Below are 26,120 nucleotides of genomic sequence, written 5' to 3' on the forward strand. Positions count from 1 at the left end.
TGCATTATGGCACTTCTCACATGGCAACACAATTATCAGCTTACATATCTGTTACTCCTACCCTCCTCTCTCTAGCCTGTGAGCCTCTCATGGGCTGGTGTGTCTTATTCATTTGAGTGTCACCGGAGCCTGAGTTCGCAACCCAGCAGCTCTCAGCAGGCGCTCAGAAAATGCTGACTGAATGAATGAATGAAAAGGGGAAGAGAACTAGTTTTTTTTAATGTAATTTTATTTATTTATCCTTAGAAGGGAAGGAGAACGGGAGAGAAATATCAATGTTTGGTTGCCTCACATGCGTCCCCTGCTGGGAACTGGCCCACAACCCAGGCATGTGCCCTGACTGGGAACCAAACCTTGATCCTCTGGTTCTCAGGCCCACACTCAATCCACTGAGCTACACCAGCCAGGGCGAGAACTGGTCTTCTTTTAATCTGTGGAGCCAAACATGGGCAGGATGGTGCAATGAGGCACTGACCCAGTAAAGAGAGCAATGGTGCTTTAATGAAACTTCTTTCAAGTCTGTGAACATGTTAGCTGTGAAATAAATGCTTTTATTCTTTTCATAGGACAGATTTCCAAACAATGATCACAGTTTTCAGGTTAATAAGAGGCTGGACAGATGAGCAGCCAAAGAATGTTTTAAAATAACAAAATTCCACCAACTATGTATCAAATTTACTGAGACATCAAGAGGATATATGTTTTTAGTTACATGGCTAAAAACAAGACATTATTACAGTAATCAAGTCCATAAAGCTAGAAAAAAGCTGCATGACAAGAAGGCCTTTCATTAGCTATTAAATGAGCACACACGATGGACGAACTAGTCTGATGTTTGAAGCAGGTATAGCACCAACAGGTTGGCAGATGAGTGGAAGGCTAGCCACTGGATGGAGAACTACGAGGGCAGGAGGGGATCGCAGTCACCAGCTTCTTCGAGCCCCTTGTTTTACAGACGGCAAAGTGGAGGCCCAGAGAGAGGAAGCGCCTTGTCCGAAGTGACACGACACAGGGACACAGGGACACAGGGGCACAGGGCCACAGGGCCACAGGGCCACAGGGTTGGCTAGAAAACAATCTAGGCCACCCACTTTAGATAAGCGCTCGATTTTAATCTACATGTAATTCTACTTGATTCAATGTACTTTTTCTTAGTAACAGATATATCATAAAAAAATCAATACAATTCATAACATACTCTGTATTACATTTATTTTATTGAGAAAGAACTGACATGTGGTGTAATTCACTTCTTGGGCCTATTTAGAGCTTAAATCAAAACTGGTGTGATCATTCAGATGACACTATTTTATTAGTAAATCAGCCGAGAAGAAGGTATCTGAGAGAAAGTTTGGCATGTCCTCCGTTACCTAAGCTAAGCTATGCCTTAAAATGACTAAATCATTGGTATTTTTTTTTCTGATGGTTTGAAATACGGAAAGTACAAAAATACTCCAAACAAAGAGAAAGCAAAGCAGGTCTTTCCTTCAAAAGATGAGTGTGGCACTTTTTTTAATAAGGTAAGGAAAAGTAAAAACCTGATTCTTTTTAGAAAAAATGTAGTTACAACCTATAACTTGTGAATCACTTGGTAAATAAAGTGTTTTCTCTCTAGGAAAAAGAGTGTGTTTCTGTGAAATTCTTTGGAGTCATGGAATTTTGTCTAACATACCTTGCCATGATCCTGAGGACTCAATGGGACAGATTTACGATGAACTAATAATAATATAAAATGAAAAAAAGAAAAGATCGCTGTTAAGAGAAGAAGCATCAAAGTACAGTGAGCATATTTTAAATGGCTTCATAGACATGAAGCCGGGAAGGTGCCGTGTAGGTGTGATTAAGTGTGTCACTACCGTGGCAGTCGGAAGAAAATAACACACTCAGGGCATCTGTTCATCATTACCACAAACCAGCTACTACTGCAGAACAGTTAAGCTGTGGCTTCATAAGTAGAATAAAGCCTGATAAATAAAAGTGACTTCTGCATATTATATATATGTATACATATATTATATTTTCTCACGTAGATGTCTAAGTTATAAGTAAACCAACATTTAGCTACAATTCACCCCCTCCCCATCCCCCCTGGGTCCAGGATCAAGAGATTTGATTTCGCTGTGTCTCGAACAGGCCGTATACCTGTTCAGGAAGTTACGTGAGTTTCCTCAGAGCAAAGTCACGGCCTTTGCTCTCTGGATGGCAAAAATAAAATGAAATCTCTTGGGACCTCAAGTCCATTCCTTATCGCTTCAACCATCTTAACAAATTATATAATAAAACAAATTTGTTTTCTGCTAGGTAAAAGAACATGCTTTCGTACTGAATAATCTATGCCTGCTACCAAAAATGTGCACATAACTGTATAATAAACATATAATTTCTTGAAAACATTTTAATTAGATGTATTATAAATATTTAAGAAACACTAAGAATCAGAGTGAAAATAAGATTAGTGTTTTGTAACTACCAGAAAAATATACTTATTAAAAACATGAATGTCTCCTTAAGTGAGGCATTAAATGTAAAGTTGTCTTTTTAGTGTACATTTCAAATTTCACCTTTTGAAAGGTAAAACCCTTCTCGCTCCTAAACAGGTGCCTATAATTTACTTGGGAATCAGGCTTTGCTGCAGAACCAAGTGCTAGAGGACAAGAGGTTAAGGGCAGTGGCGTGATTCACATGGTCTTGAAAAAGTGAGGGCAGTTCATAATGCTGAACAGACAGGTGACGTGGAGAATAATGACTGCGTTTGAGCAGTTTAAAACAGTCCTGCAGCTGTTCATCCACAATTAATATACTACTCAAAGCCCTGACATTAGATTTTAAAAGGGGCTTGTACTGTAGGGTGAGACTGTTCAAAACTGGGGAAAAACCCATTGTAAATAATATGTGTTTTATTTGTAGTTATTTTTAAGGAACTGAAGATGAATTATAATGTCAAAGGCTATGTGTATGGTTTGGCCCTTAGTGAGCATGTTTTAAAAAAAAAAACCTCTCTTCTCTTTTGATAAAGTGAACACACTCTCTGGTCACAGGAAGGTCCTCCTTTGGGGGTTCCTGACCGGAAATTCCCAGCACGTGAGGGCCACACTTGTGCCCAGAGGAAAATCAAGGAACCCAACGCCCGGCTGCTGGAACGCTTGGGCTTAAGCTGTGTGCCACTGAATCCACGCCTCTCTCAGATGGTTCTCGGACAAGGCAGGGATGACACTGCAGATGGTTGAAAAGAGCCTGTGTCTTGTTACCTTCATGTTTTTTGCATGTTTCATTCCCACCATGTTCCGCCCACTTGGGCTGGGGAGGTGAACATGATCTCTGCAAATAGATGTTCTAGCGGGTGAGGAAAGGTGAGGAAGGCAGAGAGAAACAGAGGAGCTAAGTCACTAAGGCTGGTCCGGAACAGCAGCTGGTTTTCACACTGTCCTACTTCTCCCTCTGCCAGGCTCCAGTGCGCTTGGTCTCATTCCCGTCATTAAGGTGGAAATTTCAGAAGCGCACACCCCTGATCCAGAGAGTGTGAGCCCTGGGGGCACCGAGGCCTGGAGTTCTCCCCAAGAGCACCTTCCCCTTTTTCTAGACTCATGATTGCTGAAGCCCGAAAGGCCTCTTGTGAAAGAATACCTCACATTATAAAAGGACTTTGAGTTCAATTTTAAAACCTTAACTGGTAGTTTACTGTAGCCTAAAAGGGTTAGCAAGAGATGACTTCATAACTTGATTACAACAAATACTACCTTTAGGATGCTCTTTACTTTTTGTACAATAACTATATGAAAAGAAGTTCTTACTCTACCTATACATAGCTTAAGGTAACTTCTGAAGCTGAGGAACTGATGGTATGAAAACAGAGAAATTATAATAAGCAAATAAGCTTTGATATGTGTATATACAAAGATATGTGTATATATATATATATATATATACACACACACGCTCACACAAACATTCCTCACCCGTGTATACTGTACAGGTTGGCACAACCCTATTAAGAATAATTATGACATAAAGGTTTAAAGACTTAAGCTATTCTTGGCATTTTATTCTAAACAGGGGCTCAGGCATTTTAGGCCTTGACGTGACTGGATCGTTCATATACTTGAAAGCATGTAATTGTGTTTTATAAAAGGCCAGCGGACTTTCATGAAGCAGTAACCCAACAGGACACCATAGTTACCAAATGGAAAACAAGACTATTATTTTATGTTAGATCAGTAAAGCACATTTCAGAGAAAGGACAACTTGGAAAATAAAGACTTCGGAGTCTATTATTCCACAGTAAGAGCATTTTAGTTATTAGCAGTGGTTACCAAATAAGCTGAAGGTAATTTTCTTCAAGGAGCTGCTCATCATTTGATTTGTTGAGAAGAGGTGAGGGACCATTTCGCTCTTCCTCTATAGGATGATGCAAGTTTTTTTATCCTTGAAGGGGTTTTCTGAGGTCGGTATCCCTACCAGCAAAGGGTCATTCCTAGCATGCTCCTCACAGTAGGACATGAGGTCCGCTGAGGCCTTTGAAACCTGAAACGTAGGCAAACCAAAGCAAACAAATAAGAAAGAAAAATACTTTACTTACAAACTTCATAAAAGTGTGTTTGAATGTTCACCCATTGGGTACAGGACTGTCAGAAAACAGAATAACCAGGGTCTCATGGAATCAGCCCCAGACAACTTGTTAAAGAGGGAAAAGGTACTTTTTATATGGTGAAATCTGGCACATGACAGCCTTCCTAATAATCACGGGATTAAACTGACATCACATACCTCCTAGTGTGAGCACTGAGGACATACCATGAGCTAGCTCATGTTCCAGCCAAAATATGTAACTGGAATCTAATCGTCAGCATACGATTCCATCTCAAGTGAGGGCCACTCTGCAAAGCGAGTGGCCTGGATTCCTCATGAATGAACTGTGTGTTAGAGTATCCTTAGCTGATCCTGAATATTTTGCTTGTACTCTGCTCATGTAGGAAGATGTTCTTGTACTTTGGAGAGGTAGATGGTGAAGTATTTAGGGGTGAAAGTCACGATGTCTGCCAATAACTTTTAAGTGGTAAAAAGAAAAAAAATTATATGTATTTTGTGACAATATGTAGAGAGAGAGAGAGAACGAGTGCAAATATGGCAAAAAGGCTAACAACTGGTGAATCTCGGTAAAGAATATATGGGTGTTTGCTCTTACAACTCTTCCATAGATTTGAAATTTCTCAAAATAAAAGGTTGGGAGAAGTAAGGGAAAGCACATGTGAATCAAGGGAGGGTTGTATCTTAGTTTCTATAAAAAAATTGATGAGAATGCAGGACAGAGTGAACCGAATTATGGATGTGGAGCCAGAATTCTGAAGCAGCAGAGCTAAATTCTACTAGAGTTTCAAGATTAATTGACTGGGCTTAGGGAAATAAAAAGAGAGACAAAACGGGCATGGGAAGATGCAGTGCCTTCCTCTGGCGTGAGTTAAAAATGGAAAAGGCCGGGCCCTGTTCAGGAGGCTGGTGGGAGATCCCTTGGAATTGCTCAGATCGGTGTCCTCGGCTGAACCCCGTCCAATACAGCAGAGCCTGCCTCCTGTTTGGAAGACAGGTGACTATCTCCAGGCCAAGAGAAATTTATCAGGTGATTGCTTCAGTTTCTAGGAAACAGCATTACTCACAACATTCCAGGACATTCGCTGCCTTGTCCTTTCTCGGGACTTTGAAGGAGAAAGACTCTAAAGTCAGGTGACCTAACAAATACTCTCCAGTTTCTTCCAGATCTTAACTAAGGCTGGCATTACTCACCCTGAGTGCAGAATGTGGTCCTTAAAGTACACGCACATTTAAAAAGCTGCATTCTTCTAAAAGGGAGACCCCAATTGTTGACTTGTTATGCTCACTGACAAATCCAGAACACTTAATACATTCCACAGGGGTGATGAGGAATCCCTGTCCCAACGTAAAACACAGTGATTGAAGGCCTTGACCATGTTCATTCAGGGAAGGCAGGTCCTCAGGAAACCCTGTCACGGGTTTTAGGTTTTCTGTCTAAATAGAGAAGCTAACTTAGACACTCTGGCTTGCCAGTGCTTTTGAAATGAGGCCTCTGGTAGATAAAAATGAAAGATTCTAAAACTCTCAGCTTGCTCTAGGAAAATCCTAGCAGCAAGCTGCATTAAATAGCATTACCTTCTCTGAAACGTGGCGTAGCCTTTGGAGAGTGAAGGAACTGACCAGAAAACACGCATAGGCCAATCAAACCATCTTACCTTTATTCTTTCAATGGAGGCTTCTAGTCTTAACTGCTGCACAGTCCTCCTTGCCTGGGTGATGTTGTTGGTGCTGGCTGTTTTGCTTGACATCTTCAGTTACTGTTTTTACCTGAAATCTGAAAAGAATTTTTTAAAAGGTGAGTAACAGTCATCTTTAAGTTGTTTAAACATTTACAATGCCTTTGCATTGCCTTAGAGGGGGAAGGATGCATTTTCCCAGTCAACAACTTCTATGAGGTAGGTAGCTACTAAAATAACCCTCGGTAGTGAGTGGTGGTCTTGGCATCTAAGCCTGTTAACCCATTCAAGCACCTTCATACATCTTTGGTCAGCAGAAAGCCGGTCCTAGTTAGCAGTTTAATCCACGCATCCTACATACAGCACAGAGTAGCCTTTGGGAGGATTTCCTAAAGGGAAACATATACACATAAACATTTGGGGGGCCTCCAGCAAACGTGAGCGTGTGCAACCAGAGGCCATGATCCACACGCAGTTAACACTACCACTGTGTGCTTTAATGGAAAGTTTGGCTTTATTTCCTTTTGGCTCCCTTACCCAACTATTACAAGGATGCAAGTTCTGGCAACAGAAAACGGCAAAAGACAGTGCCTCTGGAGAACTCTGCACAAAGGGTGAGTTTTTAGGTCCTATCATGGAGAGTGGGAACGTCTTAGCTGGGAGATTCTCAATGACAGATCCACAAATGTCAAAATTGGATACACCGAACAGCCTCAAAGCCTAACATATTTAATGAAATTTAACCATTCCCTCCTTTGACCTCTCTGGCCTCATCTTGGCAGCCAGGGCACTTGCTAATCCTGTACACCCACCACATGTTCATGGGTTCTCCTCTTGGGCCCAAGAACCCTTGGATTCTAGGCTCCCCTCTTTCTGCCCTCCCCCCCAGCCACCCTAGTGAAAATCAAAGGAAACCTCTTGGACCTTGAGCTTCAACCCGTCTAGTGGTCCAGTGGCAGAGTCTAAGAGGAAGGCAGGCTGTGGAAGAGGGCTGTCTGGAGCCCCTGCATTACACGGCTAAGTTCTCTCTTGGCTTAGTAGCAACTGGAGGGAAATGCAGAGCTGGCAGGCCTGGTAGCATTGTGGCAGTTCTATGACTCATAGGAGCAGGTGGATGGTAGGTGTGCTTTCTTGGCGCTGTGCAAGGGCTCAGCGAAGTCTGAGGACACCGTGGCGCCGGCAGCAAACCCAGACTATCTCAACTTTGCGGAGGGGCCGCGGCTGCACAAAGCATATCTGCCATAAAGGCTTATACCAGACAAGGCTGCACAAATACAGGCAACCCACAGGCTCCACAGTGTCCACCCGAGCTCCACACTTAGAATGCTCCCAGTGGCTGAGTTCAAAGACCTGGGTAGAGCTTGTACCCTCTGAGGTCAGAGGCAGCTTTGGCTCAAGTGCACAAATAAAACTGTGTGCAGAACTTGGAAAATCCAGCCTAATCAGCAAGCGTCACATTCCTGAGTTTGGACCCTGCCTCTGCCACATACTAGCTGGATGAAACCGGTCACTGAAACAGGTGACTTAACTTCCACGAGCCCGAGTTTTCTCATTTGTAATATAAGAAAACTATTGTGTTTGAGGATTTAATTTGCTGATGCACATGCAGTGTTTAGTGTAGGACCCAGGCACTCGCTCTACGAGCAGCAGCTGCCATTATATTATCCTCAGGAGTCTCCCCTCACACAGTGAATTGAAATTCCCCGGGTACCTGTCTGCCTCCCCTGGTCAATGAGCCTCAAGGGTTTTGACTGGCTGACTGGCTGGGTTTGGCAGGCTATGGGCAACAGCCCCCCCCACCCCCTTTTTAAAGCAACTCTAGGCCATTCTGCCACACTCTAGTGTCAGGACAGAATGAGATGACTCATGACATCCAACAGAAAATTCCCCTAAAATAAAGAAGCTCTAGCAGTGCAGGAAACTGGGAGGAGGACTGCTGGGGCAGGGCAGGGTGGCCTAGGCCCAGGGTGACCTCGTTTCAATCCATTCTCCGACCAGCTGCCTCTTCCTCAGATTCTTCAGTCATCCTGCCCCACCCAAAACAGAGGCCTAGGATCTCCTCCCGGTGATTTTGCTCACACTCAGTCACTGGGTTTAGCCCATTTCAGTGCTCCCGGGCTGGGGCTTATTAACTGAGCCTTTGAAAGGGAACCCGAGCAGCAGGCAACCTCACTGTGAAAAGTATGAAGTGCCCTGATTCACGCACACTCATTCCATATTTTGCTCCTTGTAGCACGTTAAACCTGCCCTGCCAGCTGGCCCCAGTTCTGAGGACTGGCTCCCCCCGGCCTCTAGAAGGTGAACATGATACCCTTTCTGCGCAGCCTGTGGTCTCCAGGCTGCACCCTAAGGACTTTCAAAATGTTCTCTTTGCATGAGAATAACGCCAAGCATTCTCCTCTTCTTCTCAACCTCTAGGGCATTAAGTTTCCAAGGCCTGGGCAAGTCTTCCTGTAACTGCAGAACAGTCCACACAGATCTGGGCAGGCTCAGTCATTGCTCCCACCCACAGGGCCTTAAGCAAATAGTCCACAGTCAGGCTCTATTTATAAAACGTTCGGGTAGGCCCCTTTAAAATTGGTGAGAAACTTTGCATCTAGGACATGGAGGCCTGTCTTCCTTCCTGACTGTATTACAGTCATGATTAAAAACAGCTTGCAATTCCCAATGCACAGTCGCCAGCACGGCTCCTTGCAGCTTCTCGCCCCATTCCCACATCTGTGCTCTGACCGGCCCCTCACAGCCAGCCTGCCAGGTCACCCAGGCAGCTTCTCCTCTGCTGCAGGTAGAGTGCCATCCCCTCTGGCCTGCCAGCTGCTCTCAGGCTCCCAGCTCAAATACAATGTCTCTTTTCAAAGAATATAATCTTATTATAACATCCTGTGGAGAATCAGATCAAAATTACATTGCTTCAACTTAAGAAGTTGAGTTGCCTCATGTCCATGCAAGGAGGGCCACTGCTGTTTCTTGAGAGGAAGGTGTGTAGAGGGGCTAAAGGTCTAATGAGGATTTACTTCTGACTTAACAGCTGCTGCTTTGCATCTCAACAGCTGGGCTGAGGCAGAATCACAGGGAGAGCTTGGGAAAGAAGTGTCTCTGAACATCTGCACCTTCAGAGGGTTTTCTTTGGTCTTCCCTTAATGGCATGGATGTCTGGCTGATTGTGCTACTAGGTGGATGGAAAAGCATGCTTTACTCTTATTCCAAGAATAGCTTCCAAGGCAAACAACAGCTGCTATTTGCATGGGTCTTAGACTGCACATGGTGCGTTCACATGCATTTGTCCATGAGGCCTTGCTATAATTCCAAAAGGTGTATTACTATATCACCTTTGTTTTATAGATGAGGTAACTGAGGCTAGAAAAACTTGCCCCCAGTTAACCTAGCTTGTAAGCCTTTTGGTCCCAGAAGCCACACTTCCCACTGTACGAAGGAAAGGATGTAATTCTAAATGATTTGATTCACAAACACTCAGGTCATCACCGAACAGTCCACGATATGTTAATCTGGGTGACCCTGATGCTCCATGACCTGGAGTTGCGAGCTTGCTGATTGCTTCATGTTTGTGCAATACCTCTTCTGGTGCAAAAGGTATCACCTGTTTGTCTGTCTCATGCCCTGGAGGACAAGCCTCCCCTCTGCTATCTGCAGGCTGAGCAACAATGTTCTTGCTGCTGCTGACTGAGGTCAGCATCTGGAGCTCTTGAGCCTCCTGAGCTCTGTCCCACCCAGAAGACCTGTGCATACCTGTGCAGACCCCCAGCTTGATCAAACTCTGGCTATCACTTCTGTAACCTTGTTTTCCTTTTTACATGTGGCTGGCTTGAATAAATGTATGTAGTATTTAGTTATTCAAATAATTTGCATTGGTTTTAATGCTGTTGTTCATCTGAATTCTCAGGGTCCTAGACAGTCCTAGGAACAAGACTTTCTGTTAGGAAAATACGAGCATTGTAATCTTTGTCTAGAGAGACCTGAAGTAGGGCGAGAAGGGTGGAGGTGGAAAGAGTGGTGCAGAGCACGCCGCTCTGGGAGGCGGGCACCGAGGAGCGCCAGGTTCTGCAGCACAAGTAAGTCATCATGGCCTGGCCAGTAATTGAACCACTGGAGTGAAGCCAACATTCATGAGCAAACATACCCCTTGTGGCTGTAATAAAAGAGCAGGCCAAAAAAACAGACAACAGGCTTCCACTTCCCCTCTGATCCTGCCTTCAACTATCAGGATATTACTCCAGCTCCTCATCTGTCCCCTCGTTTGTTAAAGGGGAGACGATACCCATCTCAGAGGGTTGCTGGGAAGGCAGACAGCAGTGCCTATCAGTGATGCACCCTGTACATACAAATGCTTACAATGCTGGCCCTCTAGGCTTGTTAATAAGGCAAAGACCACATATTTGGTGAGACACAAGAGAAAAATTCAGCCAGCAAAAGAAGAATGTCAAGGTCATATGACCAGGTGGCAACACCTTTCTAATATTGCAGGATGTGTGGGGTGTGCAAAGTCAAGACCTTTAGAATGGTTTTTCATGAACACACATTTTCTGTCAGAGCCTGGGGGCTCAATGCATCCCACAGATGTGTTTGGTTGGGCCCCACAAAGGATTAACTCAATAGTGTCTGTGTGTTTTAACTTTAAAGTGGTTGTCAATGTTTGGAAAAATGGAGCTATTTTACTTTAAAGGAATGAAAGATTTCTGGAAAAATCAGAGAAATCTTACAAACTGGGCAGGATCTGAGCAGTGGCCATTTCTAACATTTGCGGGCACACGTGCTGGGCTCCCCAACTGCCCTTTTGACTTGGCCTTCCTATATCCTATACCTTGGATATTCAGTTTCAGACAAACTGCAGGATTAGGCCAGGGGACTTGAGCTCACTCCTGCCCCTGCCACTACCTATCTTTGGGGACCTAGCTAGGAATTGTCACCTCTCTAAGCCTCAATTTTCCCATGGGAAAAATAGGGGAATAATAATACTTTTGTATCTCAAAGGACTGTTAAGAACATCAGATAAAATAAGCATGTGAGTGTAATAAACATAAAGAGAACTTGGCTGAGCGTTAAGTACGTGCACCCGCTGATCACACCCCATGTGAAGTGCTCCAGCACTCTGCAGCCCCCTAGCACTCCGTGGTCCCTGGTGGTCGGGGTCCGCTGAGCTGCCTTGCTGACTGCAGGGGTGGAAAGTAACACACTGCATCTCCTGGTGGTAATGGGATTTGTACCCTGCCCTACTCATATGGTAAAGTCCTAACTCCCAGTGACTCAAATGGACTGTGTTCTGGAAAGTTAAAATGGGATCATCAGAATGGGCCCTGATCTAATAGGACCGGTGCTTCGTAAGAGGGAATGCAGACACAGACAAGCACGGGAGGATGAGCATGTGAAGACACAGGGAGAAGAAAGACATCTATGAGCCAGAGAGGCCTCGGAAGAAACCAACCTTGCCCATACCTTGTGCATAGGCTTCTACCCTCCAAAACACTGAGAAAATGAGTTTCTGTTGTTTAAGCTGCCCAGTCTAGAGTACGTTGCTATGGCAGCTGGAGCCAACTACGACATCCAGGTTCTCAAGCAGCGGGGGCTCTGGGTGATGGAAGGGAGAAGGCCAATTAATTTCTTGCTGTTGGCTCATTTCTGCTGGCAAGCAGGGTGGTGGGCAAGTTGCTCTTTGTGGAGGTGGTGGCATCCAGTGTTCAGCCACTGGAATACGGTACTAAGAAGCTATGGGGGTGCAGTCACCTCCCAACCCTTCACTTCCTGCCTGGCCCCATGGCCAGTTCTGCAGTGAAGTCTGGAAGCTGGTCCCAAGGGCTCCATCCAGAGCCTGCTCCTCCGGGCCTTCCACCGATTGTGCAAGCACCCTAACCCGTGTTAAAGCCCGTTCTGCTAACGTTGCCAAGAGCGCTTTCTGTTTGCTGTAGCTGAGTCCTGACTGATACACGATTGTTAATGTGCCATTTTGTGATCTGTAAATAACTCACAAAGATCAGCTGTGATTTCTATTAATATCATGCCATTATTGCTGCCCGCATTAAACTCTAAGACTCACAAAGAGGGAGAGGTAAAACAAAATTCTTTTTGTTCTTCTCCCCAACCAGAGCCCCCAGGCCATGAGGCCAAGGGTGGCAGAACCTGTGACCAGTTGCCTGTCCTACCCGCCCCCCCCCCCCCGCCAGCCCCCCAGTCTGACAGCAAAGAGCAAAGAGACCAGAACGCCTGTGGGGGAGGAAAATGAGAGAGAGATGAGGAAAGACTGCACGGAGGGGTGGAAAACGCGGTTGGGGGTGGGGAGAAGAGAGTGCCCAGAGCTCTTCTAAGAGAAGTTAACAGAGGCTCGGAACCAGCAGAATGAAAAAGAACGGGGAACAGCTTTCTCTCTTTAGACCTCGACAGAGCTCACTCCCTGAAAGGTAGGAGTGTGCTTTTATACCTGCAAACCCTCTGAGGTCCTTATCTGGCATCCTTCATGAGCTGATTTGTCCTGCCATCCAGGGCACATTGGTGATGATGATGATGATAATGATGATGATAATGTTGCTGTTGTAATGATAAAAGAGGATAACTACCACCATTTATTGAGTACTTAGTATGTGCCAGGTAAGTAAACTCCATGAATCACTGCATTTAATACTCTTAGAGATGGGTTCATTTATCATTCCTATTTTACAGATGAAGCACAGAATGGCCAAAAAAGTTGCTGAGGATTACACTGATTTAAGTGGCAGAGCCGGGACTCTGTGCCACTGGACTCTCCAGGTCATCCTCTTAATCACCCCATTTGTACTGCTTGCTTCTGAACATCAAGGGTACAAGAAAAAAATTGGGAGGAAGCAGGGGCAAGTGTGAGCCAGGATCCCCAGACAAAAGAAGACCTGGGCTCCATTTACGGCAAGTGGCTCATCCCCATAGGTGGTCTCCATAGCAACGACAGCACAGAGTATGCAGTTCAACAGCCTTGGGAGAAGACCTGAGTGGGAAGAATTGGTTGCTCTTATTTGAAAGCAGAACTGCCCCGGATTCCAGGTAAGACTATTGCTAAAGAACAGAATGATTCCATCCTCCTCCCATGCCTCAGCAAACCTGGCAGGGAACCGTGAGAATGAGCCAGTTCTGGGTGATGAATCCAGAGGAGAGAGCTGCAGAGCCTGAGCAGCGGGTTTGCGACTTCACTGGGTTTTCTGGAACACTGGGGGCTCTCGGGTGGTCTGTGGCACAGCCCAAGAATCAGTACTTACAGCTTCCTCGGTGATTCTGATATAATAATGATTTCTCTGCCTTTTAGTTCTCCCCATGTTTATTTCTCCCTGGGTATTAGAACCTATCCATTTAAAAGAATGTCCCTTCCTATCTAAGCTTACTTTTTCAAAGCTCTGAACAAGCCCTCAAAAATTCTAATTTTTTAAATAATGACCTTAAACTACAGGATTAAAAACACTTCAGTTTGAAATGGCTCTTATCATTTAATGTAATTTTTTGCGACAACAGTCTAACTTTGTTTTCCTAACAGCTTTATCCTTCTGGACACTTCTCCTCCCTGGCTTCAGGGATGCTAGCCTCCCCTTCCCTGCCTGTGCAGTGGCACTCCTTACCACGGCTCTTGTCGCTTCTTCAGACTTGGTTTTCTTAGGGGCTCAGTCATGGGGACCTGGTGTGGCCGAGCGAACAGGGGCTTTTACAGTCAGACTGTGTTCAAGTCCTCGCTCATCGCTTACTACAATTTGCTTTAGTTCTGATTTTCAGTTCCCTCATCTATGAAATGGGAAGGGATAAGAATAGTGCCTACCTCACGGGGTTATTACCAGGAGGAAATGAGAGAACATACGCAAATCACCCAGCACCTGCCTGACCCGCACTGGCCCTCAGTTACCGTAGATGAATTTCTACCCTTGTGACCTTAGCTACGACCCGTGCATTCTGCATATAACGCTGGCCCTTTACCTTACTCCAGCGTCTAAAGGAAAGCCCATTTAAATTCATACTCAGGGGTTGCACAGCTGCTTCAACTGCAACGCGCCTCAACCCCGTGCAACATCACTGCCTGCCCCAACCTTTCTGATGTCCCTTTCCCAGTGAGTGACACCAGCACTGTCCTGGTCACTGAGGCACCTTTTTGCCTCAGCTCTCCTTCTAATTCTTACACCAAGTAAGTGCTGTCCAAAAAAAAAAAAAAAAGAAAAAAGGAAGATTGACTTGGAGTTGGACTAGCCACACTTCAAGTGTTCTATTGTCACTTCTAGTGACTCCCTGCCACGGTGCAACCTGAGACCCTGGCACTTTCCAAATTCTCTTCGTTCTTACTTTGACGTCCTCCATTGTTATTTCCCCCATTCTCCTGGCTTGTATTTTACCTAGGTATTGGCTCCCAGCACCTCAGGTGACAGCCACTATGTCAGCCTCAGAACAGAACCCATGCCCCTCACCTTCTCCGATCTATCTCTCCTGACCACTCTGCTTAGACACAGCACCACTTTCAGCTTATTTTCCTGTCTCAAAAAAATGGATTCCCCCAGGACGCCCCCCCAAAGGGCTCAGCTTTGCAGTCAAAACCACCACCAACATTTCTGCCAGCGTAATTAAAATTCTACTCATAAAGGCCACGTGTCACGCTACATGGCACGCACTGCATGCCGGCCACCAGGCTATGTGCCGATCTCTGCCCAGACGTCATCCTACCGAACCCTCACGCTGCCTCTCTGAGGGAGGTTCTATCCTCACCCCCATCACAAACGAACACACTGCGGCACAGAGATGTTCAGGATGTGCCTAGTGTCAGACAGCAAGCTGCCTGGTTGAGGCGTGAGCCGAGGCGGTCTCATTCCGGACGCCTGGCCCCGAACCTCTATGCTCTGTCTGCGGCTGTAGTGTCAGGGGCTGTCACCCCATTCCCTGGCTTTGTGGGCTGCGTTTACAAGTCCCGCCTACAAGTGTCTGCCCTAGTTCTCTGTCTGCTTCTTCTGGCTATTTAAATTCTCTCTTCTTTTAGGCTTTCATTTTAATCTCTTCCAGGAAGGTCTCTCCAACTACTTTTGCTTATATGCACTATTCCCTTTTGAATTCCTTCTGTGGGCTTACAGCTCAGGGGTTGAAGACCTCTAAGGGGCTGGCCCATGCATGAAAGAGGCAGGGGGGTGGTTTGTGCACGAATTCCCTAAAATTGTATGCAAAATTCAGTGTGGGTGCCTATTTTATTCTTTCCAAAGTAATGATGATCAAGCTCTCAGAAGGATCCAAAACACCATTTATTTTGGTGCTTAACTGTATGTTATTTAATGCTTACTATTAACATTACTGACTGTGTGTGAATACTGTCTTCCCACTAACCTGTGGAAAGTTTAGCTCAATAGTAGTGGTATAACAATTGCATTAACTGTGTGCCAGCTGCTACATCAGGTACTCTCTACACATAGAGAATGTGTCACACTGTTCCTTTAACAGAATCTGCAACCGTGGAGGTTGAATTGATCACATCCTTTGAAGCTCAGGAAAATTAAATACTTGGCATAGACCAGACAGCTAGTAAGTGGTAGAAACAGGATTGAAACCCAGATCTCTCCTACTTCAAAGCCATGCCCTTAACCATACCATCTTCTCTCTCATTTTGACTACTGCAGAGAATGGGGCCTCCATAAATACTTGGGTTAGATTAGGACACTTGATGTAGCAACCAACACATCAGCCAGCTTGAACCTCTCACCCTAGGGTGTTCATGTACACAGTGTTTGTTTTCTTGGAAACAGGATACACCCTGCTCACCTTCCCACAAATATCCTGCAAATGCCGAGTGTTCCAAGCCAAAGGTTACCCACCTGCTTGGTTCCTTGCATAGCTCCCAGAAGCTGGGGTGGAGTCCCGTGCACTTGACTAAAGCCAGTGGCTGGTGCTATGAACTTTCACCTCCAGCATAGGCTGGCCACACGTGTGGCATCCAGCTTCCAAGGGCAGTGCTGCTTTGCCTACCATGCACCAAACAGGTTTTCCTCCAGGTGGAGGGGGGCCTAGCGGGGAGCAGCTCTCTGACGGTGACCTGCAGAGGTGCAGGAGCCTGCCCTTTCTATGGTATGTGGGCCCAGGACCCAGATATGCAGAGAGGCAGGTGTTTACAGTCCACACTGAGGCTGACCTTTACAAACAAGCTTGCCTCTCTACTACAGTGGCCAGAGTGACTGAGACGTGATTTGCTCCTACCTGTGTGGCTGACTTAAGATAGCTGGATGTCTGACTTGCTTATTGAAGAATGAATAAATAAGTGAATTGATGAATGCAACAACTATTTAAAATACTGAAAACAAAAGCTAACATATTCAGGGTGCTTTTTCTGTGTCAGGCACTATGTTAACAGTTTATATAAAGTTATTTTATTTCCTCTTCCTAACATCCCTGAAAAAATTCATTATTTCATTAACTAGTTTTGAAATTTTAAAAGAATATATGCATAAGGCAATAACTGTAAACAGTCCTAGAGGGTACAGACAAAAACTAACTGTCCTACTCTAGACTTCCTGACAGGCATCGCTGTTACTGGCTTCTCTCTTTCTGAAGATGCCCTGTGCATGTACAAACACGATTATTCATATATCTGTCTTAAAAAATACAACAAGAGCATGCTATATACACTGCTCTGTACTCTGTTTTTCTTATTTTAATTTACTTTACATTCTGGAGATCATGGTGAAGGTATTATTAACCCACTTTCCAAATAAGGAAACTGAAGCTCTCACGGGTACCCAGTGAGTCATGAGTAAGTGCTGGGGCTGAAGCCAGCCTGCGTGTGAGGAGAGGAGGTGTGGCTGGTCAGAGAAGCCGAAGACTAAAGTCCTGCCCTCAACGGGCTCATTGTTTTGGGGGGCACACAATGCTGTACGAAGTGAAAGAATGATTTCCGAAGAAGGTAAGAACAAATCCAAGACACACTTGCACTGCACCCTGAGGTTCTAAGCATTTGGGAAGGGACAAAGCAACTCTGTCTCAGGAGCTAGGGTAAGAGACGGAGTTCGAGCAGGCAGGGCAAAAGTCAATGCTGTACAGATAATGTTGAGTCAAACATACTGGAAGAATGTACTCCAAAATGTAACTACTGCTAGGTGGTAAGAATTTTAGGGGATGTATAGAGTTTTCATGCATTCCAACAGGTTTTAAATTTTTATTGTTTCCAGTCTTAATAACTATTACTTAATAGTGCTTACAACTGCTAAGCACTATTCTAAGAGTTTACAGATACTAAGTTATTTGATCCTCAAAATGATGCTACAAGATTGTTACTACTGTTTTTCCCACTTTAGGGTTAAAGGAAGGGAGGGTGGCAGAAGTTTAGAACACAGCCAAGGTCAGAGTGAAGGTAAGTGGAGGAGCCAGCACTCCGATCCCCGTAGCTGGGCTCCAGAGCCTATGCTCTTAACCACGTGGTACTTTTATGATGAAAAAGAAAACCCCCACTGATTGTTATCCATAAGACAAGGAGGAAGAGCAAGTTACTGGACACTTCATAGGGGAAAAGGAAGGCGAGAGAGCAAACACAGCTCACGTGACTTGGTGATGAGGGCTTCTCGGGAAGCTATGCGCTAGGGGTGAACACAGGATGAAGGACACGGAGGTCAAATGATAAGGGGGCTGAGGAGAAGAGAACTCTGACTTAAGGAAATTAGGTGGTGAGTATAGGGGAGTATTACAAGAATTGTGGCAGTGAGGTTACGACGAGGAATTGAACGGAAGTTTTAGGAGGTGGATTGTTTTAAGAGATGGCTGTCATCTGAGCATTTGCAAAAGCAGAGGAGTGCCGGTGAACTAGGGAGAGTGCAGGTGCTCACAGGCAGGCAGCAGGGCTCGGGACTGAGCGTGGCAATGAGGACAAGCAGGGGCTGAGAAAGGGAGACCCCGCAGACACACAGATGGAAAGGCAGGGGACCAGGGCACCAAGAAGCTCAGCCTGAAAGTCTAGAAGGTGCGGAAAACAGGGAAACCAACTCCCAATGCAACAGCACTGCGAATCTCTCAGACATCCTGCTGAGCAAAGAAAGCCCGTCCCCAAAGAGCACATGCTATCTAATCCCATTTACATAAAGTTCAAGACAAAACTAATCTGGGGCGACAGAAACTAGAAGACTGGAGTGAGTATGTAGGGAGACAGATGAAGCAAGAATGGCCACGAGTTAGTTTTGCTAATTGTTGAAACTGGATGACGGGTACATGGGATGACTTCTACTTTTTGTACGTTTGAAAATTTCAAGAATACAACGTTAAAAGTAAAATTCTATGATCCCAAACCCTTCAGTGCCTATAACACAATAATTATTAACACTATAAGATGAACTCCGTCATTAAAGAATGTAAGGTACGTTAATTATTATCTACCATTTCCTCCTCCGGATCTGGCAAGGATGGCCAATGTCCACAGTGCAGAGGAAGTAATTGCCTTTTGAGGAGGTACAGATGGGATTAAAACAACTAGGATTTGGCACTTTGCCCACTTTACACAGCGCTCAGGCCCTGGGTCACCGACGGCAACGTTTCAGTGGCCAGGAAGCATCTCTTCTTGAATGCACCACGGAAAATGAAAGGCCCGACATGGCCAGACACCTGTATCTTGGACACATCTAAAGATTACAAAATAATAAAAGATACCGCATTTTTCAGACCATAAGATGCACCTAGGTTTCAGAAAAGGAAAATAGGAAAAGAAATTTTGAAGCAAAAAATATGGTAAAATATTTAATAACATAAATAACATAATATTTCACACACGTGAATGTAAACAGAGCTCAGCTGAAGCATTAACAACCATTATTCCTCCCCAAATTGAGGGGGGGGTGCATCTTCTAGGCTGAAAAATACGGTACTTAATTTTTCTTTCTTTATCTCACCTTCTCCCAAGAAACATGCCCTTGCTGCTTTCAAACATGTCTGGACTTGGTAACTACTTTGAGGAAAAGCAATGTCTATTGAATTCCTGGGACAACCAGCAAAATGAACATAATAATACGCAGGCCCTCATGGTTAAAGTACTTGTTTTGAGCCTCGCAGCACCTAAAAGTTTATATATTTTCAAAGGGAAAGTACTGAAGATATACAAGGAATCCCCAAATTAGCTTCTTGTAGTTCTAACTCATTCTCTATGAAAATTGATTCGAATTCTCCCTCTAAAAGCAAGCTTGTTGACCAACTCCTCTTTAAAGTAAAAGTTACTTGGGGGGAAACGTGGAACAGGAGGCCAGGTCATTGCAGGTTCAAACCGCATCAGCAACATCAATGCAGTTTAAACAACCTGCATCCGAAAGGCGCCTTCCGCTTCACTCAGTTCATTGAGTTGTGTGAAATTTCAGAAAGTCTCCAGTTCATTTTAAAGAGTAATATAAAATTCCCCGGAAAGATGAATGAATTCAGATTCATTAATAGTTTTCTTTAAATGAGAGAACTTTTGTGAAAGGGTTGAGTCAAACACAACAAACTGTGACAGGCATCACTTAAAACGATAAGAAGGATGACACCAGTTTAAATACACAGCATGTTACGTACTACCAACAAGTTTGCTTCTTCTGCTTTTTTCTCTTAAGCTCAAGAGTTTCACTAAACAAAATCTTCAACCGAAATGCAGTGGGAAAGACGGCTGCCTGTGAGCCCCAAGAAAGAATTTCTATGACTACTCTTAGCCCCAGATTTTTTGGGCTAAAACGACCTCAAATATTCTGCTTCTTTTGGTGTACTAGTCACTTACCAGAAGAGGAGTCCCAAGAATTGGCTTTAAAACTACAGTCATCATACGTCTCTCACAAACGCTGACATCTCCTTTAAACCCGCCAGAGCCCTTCTCTAAGTCTAATCCTCTACCTGACGGTGGGCCCCCAGAGGCCAAGCACCCCGTATCACCTAGTTCTCTACCTCTTCCATATACGAGACACAGAGAACAAAGATCTGCTGACTTGATTTGTTATGAGTCACATGGACGACCTTGGCAGGAAGCAACAGATTCGCCATTTTTCCTCTTCATGCTTCAGGAAAGAGAAGGCAAGATATATTCCTTGCGCTGAACACAGAGCAGGAACTCAATGAACATCCAATGAAATGATGGCACAAGGATCTGAAGTATTTTAGGTGAGTGATATGGGCCTGAACCAATGTATGAAAATCAGAATCTATGAGACAAATGGGGATGGATCATGTCACATTACAAAAGAATTCCTTCAGATAATACTTTCCTAATGCACTGCCTATTGAGCAAAGAGGTTAAGTCAGAGAAACTCACTGTTTAGCTTTGATTCTGATTAAATATCCATTAGGAACCATAATAAAAATCCCTAAATTCTAACATAGCATCGTGCACAACTCTTTCTCCTATCTTCAGCACAGCTCTGCTGGCATTTCCGAAGTGCAATCCTAGTGTGTGCATTTTCCTCACTCCTGTGCTTACAGAGGGGAGGGTGACGCAAACTGTGGTTTTAGGCTACCTTCTCCCCTTGGTTTCAAAAGCAGCCTCTTTTCTGGCCTCTATCTTTGCTGGCACTTTCCCCTTGAATTAAGGATAGAGATAGTAAAGTCGAATTCTGATGCTGAAAGTTCTGGAATGGAAGAAGTACCCCAAGATGTCTCTACTGCTTAAATCTGCCTGTGCAGGTCAAGTACTCAAAGTAGAGAAAAAAGGGCTGCTTCCCAAGGAGAATCGTCAAAGGGAAACTTCCCAAGAATAATCACTTTAGGGATGGCACAGGGCATAACATATACTTTCGAGCAAATCCTAATAGCTAGCACAATGATATTAGTTACTTTTATTTATTTATGCATCTAACTGTGAAGGTAATTGTACTTTCTAACACTTAATGAGCCCAGAGATTAAACTCCTGGGAGAGATCACCAGAGACCAGCATTTACTTGCCTGTGACCAAATGTGAGTTTCAGAAGGTTGGAGTCAATCCTACCAAAAGTTTGTCCTTCGGATAGTTTCAGAAGTGCGTGAGATTCTTTGGAACACTTGTATGCACAATTTACATAAAAATAAATGACACCTGCTTATATTACACATCAACGTTACAAGACTGCCTTTAGTAGACTGAGTAAATAAATGCACACAAGTCTTATAAACAGCCAGTATCTGTCAGTGTCAACATGTATCAAGGAACAGTCCCCGCGACCACACAGTGCAGGATGCTGGCTCCTCCATTTAGAAATGGCACCAACCCCCAGCTCAATTCTGGGGCAACACACCTCGGTGTCACACGTGGATGCTGCCACTTCTGCCTTTGCCCAGTGTGGCCATCTGGCATTCTACATCTCCTGTGCTAAGTCTCATATGCTAATGCCATCAAAAGACTCATTTATAAAGTGCTTTCTTACATACCACCTGTATTTGACAGGGTCAATGAATTAATTGTATTTTAATTTCTACTGAAGTGTGAACATCTTAAATTTAACATGCAAATTTATAAAATCAATACATAAGATATTTTTGTGGAGAATTGGAAAAGTATCAGAATCCTCTTGTCTCATGAGACTTCTATTTCTTAGTAGCCTGTGGTGCTTATCTTCTTAATATTTAGTGTGTTTTTACTTTTAATATTTAGAGTAATTACACATGCTTCTTAAATGGAGGAAAGTATTGGGTTTCCTCTCTTAGAGACAACCCCCTTAATGACATTTTCTTAGTAGATTATACCTGAACTTAAGAGGTATATGAAGTGACCAGAAGTTGAATTCTAACAGGGCTGCCTTTCAGAATCCCCTGGGCAGCTCTCGTGATGCACCCAGGTCCAGACCTCACCCCCAGGCTTCCAGAATCAGATTACCAGGGGTCTGTCCTGGGAAAAGTGCATTCTGGAAAAGCTCCAGGTGATCTGAACATACACTCTGGGGAAAGAGCCACAGTCTTGAACACATCAGGACTGAGCAGGCACCACGCCCACGTCTCCCTGGCAGTTCTACATCTTCCCGATGGCTCTGCCTGCAGTAAGCTGGGGGTCCCAGGCAAGTCACTTCCCCTTTCTGAACCCTATCTTACACATCCTTAACAAAGGAGAACAATATAGGTGTTCTGTGCCTCTTCTTTGCTTCTCTCTCAGTGTGGTCTTCTGTCTCCTGCTCTTCAAAACAATTCAGACCCTTGGTTTAAGCTGTTAATATTTGCATATTGTCATAGTGATCAAGGCAGAACTTGTGTCATTAAAGTAAACCTGTAGGTGACACAAACATCTAGTAACCTGAAAGAATTATGAGCTGCTTCTGAAGCCCCGGAAGACTTTACAGTTGAGGCCCAGCCCAAATGGGCAGGACAGGGCAGCTTGCCTTAGCAAGTGGGTCCTGAAGCAGTCAAGTATACAGGACAAAGAAGAGTGTTCATGGTTGTTTAAAAATTAAGCTGGGCCCACAAACACAGTAAGCTCTCTTTCAGCCAGAATGTTCTGGAAAAAGATACTAGAAAAAACTGAAATGTCTGATTGAGTTACTGTGTGCAAGGGTACCCCACTGCCAGTTTTCAAAGACAACAGCACGACACGCACGTCAACTTGAACGTGACTGGTGGCTATTTCATAATTCCAGATGCAGGTGCATTTTTGTCGGGCACAGTCACCGCTGGGCGGTCCCATCCTCCTGATTCTGTGCTTGCTCTCTGGGCCCCGCCCTCCCCTGGGCCCGTCCTCATGCCTCCAACCATCCTGCTCTGGTCCCTGGGCTGACATCTGTCTGTCTCCATGCCCTCTGAGCTCAGCTGTTCTTGAAGGTTTTGCCAAGCACCGGTTTTTCCTCTCTGTCCTCCCTGTCGTGCACCCTCAAGGGCTTGCAGAGGACTCTGACATTTGTATGTGGCCCTGGACCTGTCTGTGGGACCCTCATCCAAACACCTTTCGTGCCCCTCCAACTCGGCAACAGTGGGGACCATCTTCCTTGACATGGAGGCCCTTCTCTGGGCTGGCTTCTCAAACTCTGTGCTAGTAAAACAACTTTTATTATAGTTATTGATACTTAAAACTTTAAAACTTTAGCTCTATTTCCGAGACCAGCCCCTTGTTCTCTGACATCCAAAGAGGTTGCGACCCATCCTACAGGTTCTACTGTCCCATCCAAAGCTTTCTCCCTGGTACCTTTGCCATCCACCTGTTGGTCAGCCCCTCCCCTTGATACGTGCTAGGAGATGACAGCAACAGCATTCATTTTTCTGGTATCCCTGTGCTCTCCCCCAGTGGCTGTCAACCCGTCACACTGCTGGCCACGGACCAGTGGTCCTAGATAATGACAAAAGCTCATTAAACAGGAGCAAGCCTGCTGTATCAGAGGGTGGCTGAGAATGAAGAACCTGGGGCACTCACTGACACAGCTTTCCCTCCTCTCCCCCGCGGCAGCCCCAAGGAGGATGCTGCAGAGGCCCAGGGCTCCTGGAAACAACCTGAAACCACTGCTCTGAGCCATCGCAGAAGCCACAGCCAGACACAGCTTCCGAAAATTCCTTTCTACTCAAATGCTGCTCCTCAAAAATCAACTGGTTGGTGGGAATGTAAATGCTGGCGGTATTCGCTGAGGCCGAACATACTGCCATTCTAGTCCTGGGTGTGTACCTGACAGAAATGTGTGTGCATGTTCACGAAAAGACATGCATTAGCATGTTCAGAGCAGCCCCGTTTATAACAGCCCAAAACAGAAACTGCCCAGTGACCCACACAGGATAACAACAAGTCACTCAGCGAAATACTCTACAGCAACGACAGTGAAGAAGCCTCAAATGCATGCAACACTGTGGATGACTCTCAGGGACATAAAGTGAGTAAAAGGAGCCAGAAGCGAGTTAAAAGAGGAGTACGTACCACAGGGAATCCATTAAGTACAAAGACGGGGGAAACTGACCTGTGCTGTCAGACACGGGGCCAGGGTTATTTTTGGAGAGGGAGGTGCCAAGGGGCACAGGGGGGATTTTCTCAGTGCTGGCTGCGTATGTGCATGTGGGCTTAGCTTGCAAAAGAAAAAAAAAATCATTACACTTCTGATTTGGGTAAGGTGCTGTATGATATTACACTTCAAAAAAAAAAGGTACAAAAAGAAAACAAAACCGTTGACTGCTCCCAATTAAATCAACTTACACTGTGGCCCAGAAGCGCTTTACAATGTGGCTGTAACATACCCTTTGGGCCTTCTCTCAACTATTTTGTTTGTTTGTTTGTTTGTTTTGGTGGATTCTTTATCCCTAAAGGGTCCAGGTACCCTCTGTGCGATGCAGTGAAATGCTGTGGGTGTGCACATTTTCTGGAAAGAGGGTCCACAGCACTAATTTAGGAGACCCCACAATCCAAAGGGGGTCAAGAAAAATTGTTCTGCTTCTAGGGACTGAAATGATTGCTGGAACTGACTCCTGACTTGCTCTATCATTTTCCCTGCAGAAAGCCCTGACCCCGCCCAACTTCCCCAGGTGACAGTCCAACCTTGTTTCCAAGTCAAGTCAGATGACCTGTTCCACCAAGTCCCTGCTGAACCTCCAACCAGAAACTAGTGCCTGCCTTCCTACCATAACTACTAGGGATGGGCTCTGATCCTCTCTGGTAGGCACTGAGCATGTGCAAATAAACAAATATTCAAGGTGCTTTAGATACAGTAGAGGGAAAACAGATGCATCCACAAATAACTTTAAGCAGAAAAGAAGCATCAGAAGAGAAAGAGAGGTTAGTCTGAGTGAAGTTTAGAGGAGAGAGTGATTCCTTTTGGCTTGGGGAGATCTGAGAAGGCTTCATGGAGGAGGTGGCACTGCACCACAGGATTTGTGGCTGGGAGGGTCGGGCATTCTAAGTGGAAGTACAAAGCCTAGTGCTGTGAAAGCCCTGGTGCTGCGTAGAGAACGGCAGGAAGTCAGGTGCACCTGGAGCAGAGACCATGAAGAGCTACAAGGGGTGGGGTGTGAGCTGGCACCACAGTGTTGGCTGGCAGCCTCAGAAGTTTGAATTTTTAGGCTGCAGACAACTGAGGGCCACTGAAAAATTTTAAGCAAGGAATGATGTGATCAGAAATGTGCCTTCTTGGGATATCAGATGGATACAGATAACCTGTTCCTCCTTTACGGGTCTAACACACACTGTTCCGTCTCTGTGGCACATAGCTGCCTCTTGTTTTGTACTGTGGTTATCTACCCGCACGCCCCACCGCCACTGGACGGACACTGACAAAAGACAAAAACAGCTTTGGTGCTAGCACACTGTCTTATGCATGGTGGGACTCAACAAATATTTACTTCAATGAAGGTACGATGTCCCCTTAAAATGGGTTCTGAGTAAATGGGGAGAGAGAGTGGGAAGGTGAGAAAGAAAAAACACGGAGTGTAACGTCAATGAGCTGGACCAGTTCAGGGGCTCCATTCAACCTTAAAACTCCAGGTCTCTGCCTAAATGTTCACAATGCTGAACAGCATCCAGAGGAAAAACTAGTCACAAAGGAGACCTGCGTTTAAAGTTACTTAAGGCCCTGTTACAGGAAGTGAACGTGAGGAGTGGTGTCCCAGCCTCTGTTCTCGGTCAACCTCTCAGTGCCAGGGGTGCCCTCAGGATAATGCGTCTGCTTATCAGAAAAGTCCAGTTAAATGCTTATTAGCAAAGTCCAGTTAAATGCTTATTAGCACCTAGAACACAAGACCGGGGAGTGCAGGCTCACTAGGGGCCCTGTTCCCTGGCTTCTGGTGGGACCTGGGAAGGTGGCGAAGAGATAGACTGTTCAATGTCTCAGACCCTCGGATTTCTTACCTACAAAGAGGGGATTTCTAGGACAGCAAGTACTTTGCTGCCAAGAAAAGGGCTCTGCCTCCACCCGAAACCGAAAGAGGAAAACACCGCACCAGGAGAGAAATCAGCCCAGGCATTGAGCGGAGGGCGCCCCCAGCTCGGTACCGCTGATAACAACGTC

The 26,120-nt window shown here is 45.1% G+C and overlaps 1 protein-coding gene and 1 long non-coding RNA gene across 9 annotated transcripts in view; one reads left to right on the plus strand and one right to left on the minus strand.

Annotated features, from left to right (window-relative positions):
• Positions 1-481: 481 nt before the first annotated feature.
• The window catches only part of GNG12 (G protein subunit gamma 12), a 121,373-nt gene continuing 95,734 nt past the window's right edge, over positions 482-26,120 (minus strand). For 6 of the 8 annotated variants that reach the window (XM_037145313.2, XM_053655493.1, XM_053655494.1 and 3 more), the window contains 2 exons: positions 6,243-6,361; positions 482-4,521 (listed from right to left, as the gene is read on the minus strand). In XM_037145313.2, coding sequence (XP_037001208.1) covers positions 4,396-4,521; positions 6,243-6,335 — 219 coding nt within the window. In that variant the 5' untranslated portion in view covers positions 6,336-6,361 and the 3' untranslated portion in view covers positions 482-4,395. Of the gene's footprint in view, positions 4,522-6,242; positions 6,362-12,693; positions 12,758-13,852; positions 13,956-26,120 lie in introns of those variants that run through there. The other 2 variants (XM_037145314.2, XM_053655496.1) reach the window with 2 other exon arrangements.
• Positions 17,050-24,357, plus strand: LOC128625865 (uncharacterized). The gene is made up of 3 exons (XR_008389704.1): positions 17,050-17,151; positions 17,543-17,598; positions 23,585-24,357. It is a non-coding gene; the product is annotated as an uncharacterized LOC128625865 (long non-coding RNA).

Source organism: Artibeus jamaicensis, unplaced genomic scaffold (genome assembly GCF_021234435.1).
Source record: "Artibeus jamaicensis isolate MK-2021 breed Jamaican fruit bat unplaced genomic scaffold, CSHL_Jam_final scaffold_1019, whole genome shotgun sequence".
Taxonomy (NCBI): domain Eukaryota; kingdom Metazoa; phylum Chordata; class Mammalia; order Chiroptera; family Phyllostomidae; genus Artibeus; species Artibeus jamaicensis.